Source organism: Triticum urartu, chromosome 3 (genome assembly GCF_003073215.2).
Source record: "Triticum urartu cultivar G1812 chromosome 3, Tu2.1, whole genome shotgun sequence".
Taxonomy (NCBI): Eukaryota; Viridiplantae; Streptophyta; class Magnoliopsida; order Poales; family Poaceae; genus Triticum; species Triticum urartu.
The window spans coordinates 551,287,992-551,295,937 of NC_053024.1; the positions used below are offsets into that span (position 1 = coordinate 551,287,992).

Genomic DNA, 7,946 nt, shown 5'->3' on the forward strand with positions numbered 1-7,946 from the left:
TAGATGAAGGAGACTAAGGAGGTAAGTAGAACACAACAATTGCGGACCCTATCTGTTGCCAGAGCCGTGCGGTCCAAGAACTTGGCTCCCTAGGGCCTCGCTCGGGAAATGCAGCCTACCAAACACACCCCCTTCATGAAACCAATGATATCCTAGATCAATGTGTCGTCCGCCATGGCGGCCATAATATCCTCCTCTGTTTTCCTTCAGATTTGGAGGCAGCGGCAGCACGATTCAGGTACATGAATAAATAGAACAACGCCTCTCAAGTGATCAGGTCGAAACACGCTCTGAGCAGGCCACTACCATGAACGATAAACCATTTTTTTACTTTTTTCTTCTTATCTTTCTCCCTGTAATTTATGTACAGCAAGAATGCTTGTGCCATGGGAAGGAAGGGGCGCAGCGACAACGGCATCGACCCCGTTCACTAAGTAAAGAATGGGTGTGGTGGGATCACAGTGTCAGGTCAGTCAGCCAGTGTGCTATCTACTAAATAGGGAGCCAAAAATGAGCATATGCACAAGGGCGACGGCGACACCGGTAGGCACCAGGCCGCTGTAGTGTCGTGGTGACCCGTTCACGTCGAACTGCCCCGTGTTCACGTACTGGTTCTTCCCCGACGAAGAGGTGACATTGACCGACAACGAACCTGAAAGAAGCAAAGGAAGACATTGTTAGCTACGCCAATCAGCTTGGGCGCGAACTAGAAAAACTGGTGAGGAGGGGTTTGAGCTTACAGTCGTAGTCCGCCCAGCCCATGCGCATGTTTCCCAAGTCATACACGAATATCTTATCCTTCAAAACAAGATCTGCAACAAAAGGGGCCAAATAGTTAGCAAGAAAACACCAGGAGTGGAATATGGGCATTGCATCATTCCTGGGTCAAATAGTTAATAGCTGCTGTGAAGCTAGTACTTAGGGACTACTAGTCGGTCAATGTTTGCACGAGGTAAATACTCAGTTTTCATGCCGGTTTAATATTAGGGGTTAAATTAAACAGCATGAAGTCACAAGGCACGATCAACTTCCTAAAGCCTGGATAGATCTACCTCACATAGTTATGTCCATATTTAGTGCTACTATTGAAATTTATGTCAACAACTTAACTTAATTCGGGTCTCCATAACAGAATAGCTGCCTTAAAGTATAACAGCTATATGCGCAACTTATAATGGCTAATACAGTCAACATGACTAACCTCCAAGTATAGTGATTCCCTGGCTTCTTTGCCAGCCAATGCACCACAATACAGTATTGTCCTACAAAGCATAATATGACATTATTTCATCTGAGGCAAGTCTGCCCATAAACAGTTATCTAGACACACAATTGCAAAGAAATTTAGCAATGATGGCATCAAAAGGCTTGTTGAGAACTTGACATACACTGGTACCCTGCTGCAGAAGATAGTTCTCTGGCTTCACTGTCATTGCAGCGCCACCTTTAAAATACAGTGTTGCCGTAGGAAATGACGAATCAACACTAGTAGAGAAGCAAAAGAACATTTGTGAGTAATTCAACATTCTGAATGACATGTGCTGCTAATTTTCTTCTTAGAAAGAGAAAGAAGAAAACCTGCCGCTTGTAATAAAACATTGTGTCCCCTTGCTGACAACAGAGCGTACAGATGGAGAGACTGCAGCAGCTATCTGCAGCCATCCATCATTAGAACTAATGATGGTATATTTAAGTACTGCAAACTAGTCACATATTTGTTGTTCCATAAAATAAATGATGAAATGTGTAATTTGGAGTTTACCGCGCTAATAAATGGATCATAGGCACCATCGACAAGGTATACTAATGTCGTTCCTGAATCCACAATTGTTCCTTGTGTATTTGATGTTGCAAACAAGGAAGTATCAATGGGTAGCTTTTGACCACTAACAGCAATGCTTTCCAGAATCAAGTTATAATGAGGCCTACATTTCATTAAAAATACAAAAATAGCTTAGAATCAAAATGTTTCATGATTTATTGCCACTAGAAATGTTATACTTCACAAGAAAAAAAATCTACCTATATAGTTAGCCTCTCACAGGGGCATACTTAATGTTGGAAAATTAAAGATGTCCAAATAAATTCACCTAACAAGTACTTACAAAAGAAAACAAAAACTAGAAAACGAATGATGGAAACTGTTGCTTTCCACCCTACCAGTTACAACAACACGGGTAACTACTGAAACAAAAGGGAACATGCAGAATTCCGAAGTTACACACTCAATAATTTCAGGAAAAGGAACTTACTGTGATGGAACAAGTGGAGTAAATACTAATCCTGGTTCGACGATTTCACCAAGGACAAGAATACCACCACCATTATCTGAACCTTTCAGGCAATGGGAGAATGTTTTAGGGGATACACCAAGAGAGTACAGTTGTGAAATGACAGACAGCTCATGCTGTCCAAACCCAAAAATTCCATCAACTGCCCTATCTGTCTTCATCAGGTCACCTGACTGTGAGTTGCTACATCTATTAAAAAAAAGATAGTTACAACAACGAAAATATTATTGACCCTGTTAGGCAGCAAGTTTTAATATCAAGGTGACGACTGCACAAAATGGTAACCGTAAACAGTTACTTTATAGCAACGCACGGTTTAATCAAACTAAGATCAGCACAAAAATGTAAACTCGTATCACTAAGAAAAAGTGAAAAACCATTCCGAGGCTGAGACTTTGGCGTGTTTAGATACATGTTAGAGGATAGCCTTTTAATCAATCGACATTAAAGGATGTCCAGGTACTAGTGATATGCCAACATATTTTGTCCCGATGAAGACAGTATAACCATTTTAACATTTATTCATGGTGACCATAATGGAAATTGACTTTTTTCCTAGTAATAACTGTTCTCTGGATATCAGAGCAACAAAAAGAACTATTCCTGCAGTAGGTACTAGAATCCTGCTAGTTGCAGGACATGCATTTTGTTGTCATTAGATCCATCAACCGTGCTAACTAGATCAAGGAAAAGGACAGACCCAGCGCTAGAAGCTCCCACACCAGGTGAGTCTGGGGAAGGATTATACGAGGCAAGCTTACCCCTGCACAGTGCAATGCAGAGAGGCCGCATCGAACCCAGGACCTCTTGGCACAAGTGGAGAGTACTTCACCACCGCACGAGGCCTGGCCTTAGCTAACCAGATCAACAAAGTGAACAGATGGTTCACATTATCAAGGAGACAAGAGCCCACATCATGTCAACGCTCTTACCTGACACAGTTGTTGCACAACTCTAGCCATGTTTCTAATGTTATCACGTATCTTAAGTAAATGATCATCAATTATAAATGGTAAGTTTTCATTATCTAATAGGGGATTCAAAAAGGTATAGGAGTCTAGGGAATTGTACCCGAAAACGACGGAAGCAGAAGAATTGGCAGTCTGCTCATTCCCCATGACAGTGTCGAAATACATAGTGTCAGACACATAGTATCCTGACGTGCCACTTCCATCGCCATACGTGAAAGTGTAACCGCATGGGCTGCTTGGGGAGTCCGAGGGTTGGCAGAGTGCTTCCCCTGTCTGGAGGGCAGCTGTACACCGATCATCTGAGCATGGTATCCTGGATGATGTTGACGAAGAATCAGGGTTGAAGAATTCCAATTGGATCTGAAAAGCAAACCAAAAATCAGTAATCCATCAGAAGAAGCTTAGATAACAAGTAATCCCATCTCAAGGGAGAAAAATATTCCAAAAAACATAAGACATTGGATAATGATTGACTCACATTGAGCCCACTTGATGTTGGGCAACCTGTGCAAGGGCTGCAAGCAACCCACAAGATATCACTGCCAGTGTCAATTTGGACAAAGTATTCCTTCGCAGGGTTTCCTAATTTTACACGTGTAAAATAGAGCCTGTAAAATAGAACTTTAGCATACAATACTTACAAAAGAGTGTGCCTATTACGCTATAGGTTGACATGAAGCCCTTGTACTACCAACTAACAGCAAGCCCAGTCGCAGAATGAAAATGAATGAGTTGATGAGATGATAATGCCTAAAAGGAGGTTAATTAATCACAAATCAGTAGTAAAATTAAGCAACAAACTGACTTTTGCATCCTAACCAATTTGAGAATCGGCCAAAAGAAACAGAGTGCATAGCTGATTTCTGCATCCAAAAACAGAATATTGCTACATAAGGGTGATGGATTAAACACATGATATTCAAGAGTCTAAAGGGAGTATTATCAATCACAACTGATATGCGACAAGGGTCTATATGCAACTAAAACATAAATCCTACAGCATTGGCAAAACAGAATTGTTTCACTTAAGACTAGCACATGGCAAGTAAAAACGGGTGCCAATCCATCCATTATCTAGTGCTTGGTGCTAGTAAAGCCTCTGCATGTACTGGCTCTAAACCGTGTAACGAAATGTATATCTCTGCGCGGCTACACCTTACGCTTGGTGCTAGTAAAGCCTCTGCATGTACTGGTGCTAAACCGTGTAACGAAATGTATATCTCTGCACGGCTACACCTTACGCTTGGTGCTAGTAAAGCCTCTGCATGTACTGGCGCTAAACCGTGTAACGAAATGTATATCTCTGCACGGCTACACCTTACGCTTGGTGCTAGTAAAGCCTCTGCATGTACTGGTGCTAAACCGTGTAACGAAATGTATATCTCTGCACGGCTACACCTTACGCTTGGTGCTAGTAAAGCCTCTGCATGTACTGGTGCTAAACCGTGTAACGAAATGTATATCTCTGCACGGCTACACCTTACGCTTGGTGCTAGTAAAGCCTCTGCATGTACTGGCGCTAAACCGTGTAACGAAATGTATATCTCTGCACGGCTACACCTTACGCTTGGTGCTAGTAAAGCCTCTGCATGTACTGGCTCTAAACCGTGTAACGAAATGTGTATCTCTGCACTACACCTTACGGACTATAACAAAATTAATGTGCAAACATAAGGTACATCAAAGACGGAGAAATCCAAAACTGCATCTTCAACGGCAGGAATTGACCTTGAAGCAAAAGCAAGCTAAGAAAATTAAAGAAACTGTGATGGGCAGAAAAATGTGTGGAGACGTAGGATCCACGAGAAGCAAAGCATAGGAAAATGAGCTGTTTTTCTCCCAACCTACAGGCAATGAATTATTGTGGTGATTGGTACAGGCAAACGCATCAGAATTGGACTCCCACAATCAAACAGGTAGAACGATGAAGTGCGCAAAGACTTGGTGATATTTTCAGAATATAAAACGATGAATCAAACGAACCTAATAATAAGAAAGAAAAAGAAAAACAAGCCTGGGTTATTCCAAGCAGCAATTCAGCTACCAAACGGCATGTGCTCCTGAGCAAACATCGCTGGAAGTTTGTAAAAATTAACTGTAAAGTTTGCAGAATGCGCGCAATATCCACCAGCAAACAAACTCACTGAGTACAGCCATCAAACTACTAGTATCAATTAGTATTTCAATGGTTATGACTAGAGCTGAGTAAACAGAAGGAATGTAACTGTCAATTACCCAAAAGAAATTTGCTTCGCCACAATCGTCCAGTCCACCAAGCAAAGGAAACAATTCCAGCTCAACGCCCGTAACCAAAACAGGCTCGAATTCTCAACGCCCCCATCGATCACACACAACCAGCCAACCGACCCGAACCGACCCGAACCAAGCCAGACGAAACCAAACCAAAGCAGGCACGGGAGGAAAACAAAAAGGAAGAAAAAGCGAAGCGGCTCACCCACCCGACCATGTAGGGGTTGGCGGAGCCTTCGACGGGGAAGTCGACGACGCCGGCGACCGCGGGCCCGCCCCCGAGCAGCCCCCTCCCTTTGTGCCTTGCCCTGTCCCGCTCCCTCAGGTGCTCCGCGGGCACCCCCCTGTGCGGCAGCGCGCGCTCCAGCGTCAGCGCCGCCGGGAACGCCGCCGCCGCCCCGCCCAGCAGCGCCGCCACCGCCACCGCCACCAGGGCCGCGGCGAGCGCCGCTTCCGGCGGCCTCATCGCTCAAGAGAGCCGCTGCCGCGTCCCCACAGCCACACCCCACCCCCTGCCCCGACGCGGCGAGGCGCAGGGGGGAGCAGAGCGGAGCGGAGCGCACGCGTTGGCACGGCGGCTGCGCGTGGGCGTAGCAGCAGCACGGCCCTTTTGGCGCTCGAGGCCTCGAAACGGGCAATAATTCGGCGCCGTAGCCCGTGGGACTCCCCTGGTCCAGCTCCAGCAGTCCGTCCTGGCCTGTGAAATGCGGCAAGTACAGGGGGGTAAAAGCGGGAATGGATGGAGGGGATGATGGGATTACGTGTGGACTCTCGGCGTGTGCCCCTCTCTCTCTCTCTCTCTCTCTCTCTCTCTCTCTCTCTCTCTCGTGTTGCGTGTTGCGCCGATTTAATAGGAGGGGAGGGGGTGGGCAATCAACAATTTCTTCCTTTCCTCTTTGGCCGCCGTCGCCTCCTTTTCCCGTCTCCTCCTCTTTTGTTTCCTTTCCTCTTCTTTCTCTGCCATTGACCAAAGCCATGGGTTTGGTTTTGCTGCTGCTGATGCTGCTACATAGTGGTTCAGATAAATCCATCTGATATAGGAGTAGATTACAATTACAATATAGTCGCTGTGTGTTCCTTTCTGTGGACATGATGATGGCATGCTGATATATCCTACGAATTATTGTTGCGCATAATGTTGGACCAGATTGCGATGTCTTCGATTTTGTATAAAAGGAGGTCTTTATAGCCGTGGGTATATTAATAATACATGGAGTATTTTGTAATAATAATTTTGCTTTGGTAGGCATTTGAATACATTGATATTGGTTGTTAGATGCGCCGTCCGCTTGAACAAGAGCGGTCGTACCGGCCATCATAGGCACACTTAATAATTGACAGCGGTAAGTACCGCTAAAATGACTATTGACGGCGGCAATCAACAATTTCTTCCTTTCCTCTCTTTGGCCGTCGTCCGCTACAAGGCACAATGTTGTTCACTTAAATTCACAAAACTTGCATCAGTTTCAACAATTTTTAATGAATTATTATATGTCATCATTTTTTTCGGATAGAATTATATGTCAACGTAGATATAGGAACCAAATCAAAATGGATGCGGTCACTAGGATTATACATTTTCTTATATTCTTCTTGACCGTTGGCGTAAGATGAGATTTACATGACGGCAGAAAAGGAGGAGGGTGGGGTTGTATCGTTGTAGTGTGACTTTTCTTAACACCATGTGCCAAACAGCGACCCTGTGTAAATCATTGTTGAGTATATCGTTAACTGGTAGCTGCTCGGTTGCTAGCGAGCAGGGGATTAATCGGCTAATCGGCAAGTTAATCGGCCATTTAATCAATTAAGGTGGCGTTTGGTTGGCTGGTATCCCTGGTTGGATGAGGGATAGCCAGTTTTGGCGACAATACCACGCGTTTGGCTAGCAGGATAGAGTTGGCTGAGGGCAACCATGATTCCGAATATTCGTGTCAAAAGCTGGTTGGCCTTGTCCGTGAAAATATGGCGGATGGTGGGAGCCAGCCCCGCTTCAGGTAAAACAGTCCGCTCGATCTCACCTGGACCCGGGTATTAGCACCATGACGGCAAACGACAAATGAACCGGCGACTAGAAAAGGATAGGCAGCACGGTCACTCAGGAAGCTAGCTTCCATGCTGCTAATACCTTGGCGAAGGCAGGAAGGAATGTTCTGGTGGATTTGTACTATAGATGGACAACGAGACAAATATGCTAATTTATGGGGTAGTGGCATATATGCATGTCTCAATGTATGAACAAGTGTAATCAGCCTACTTGTATGGTTTTATGCTTAACACAGCCGCATATGTCTTTGCACGGCCTTGTATTCAATCCTAATTTCTTTTCATTTCTTGTATATATTTTAGGTATTCTGCCTCAAAGGTAATCACAACAATCCATCCACTTGTTATCCTTGCAACCAAACATAAAGCTGGCTATCCCCAACCACTATTT

The 7,946-nt window shown here is 44.6% G+C and overlaps 1 protein-coding gene across 1 annotated transcript; it reads right to left on the bottom strand.

Moving 5' to 3' along the window:
• Positions 1-308: 308 nt before the first annotated feature.
• LOC125544942 (aspartic proteinase 36-like) lies at positions 309-6,305 on the bottom strand. The gene is made up of 10 exons (XM_048708738.1): positions 5,722-6,305; positions 3,741-3,870; positions 3,363-3,622; positions 2,253-2,480; positions 1,763-1,925; positions 1,579-1,652; positions 1,389-1,485; positions 1,202-1,262; positions 741-812; positions 309-652 (listed from the first exon to the last, which is right to left on the bottom strand). Exons 1-10 carry the CDS (start codon positions 5,976-5,978, stop codon positions 486-488), a joined length of 1,509 nt encoding a protein of 502 aa, XP_048564695.1. The 5' UTR covers positions 5,979-6,305; the 3' UTR covers positions 309-485.
• Positions 6,306-7,946: the final 1,641 nt, after the last annotated feature.

Coding starts and splice junctions, on each gene's coding strand:
- LOC125544942 (XM_048708738.1), bottom strand. CDS start 5,978: ATGAGGCCGCCGGAAGCGGCGCTCGCCGCGGCCCTGGTGGCGGTGGCG. Junction 3,623..3,740: donor CAACATCAAGTGGGCTCAAT/GTGAGTCAATCA, acceptor TTTGCTTTTCAG/ATCCAATTGGAATTCTTCAA. Junction 2,481..3,362: donor TCTGCTTCCGTCGTTTTCGG/GTACAATTCCCT, acceptor TTTTTTTAATAG/ATGTAGCAACTCACAGTCAG.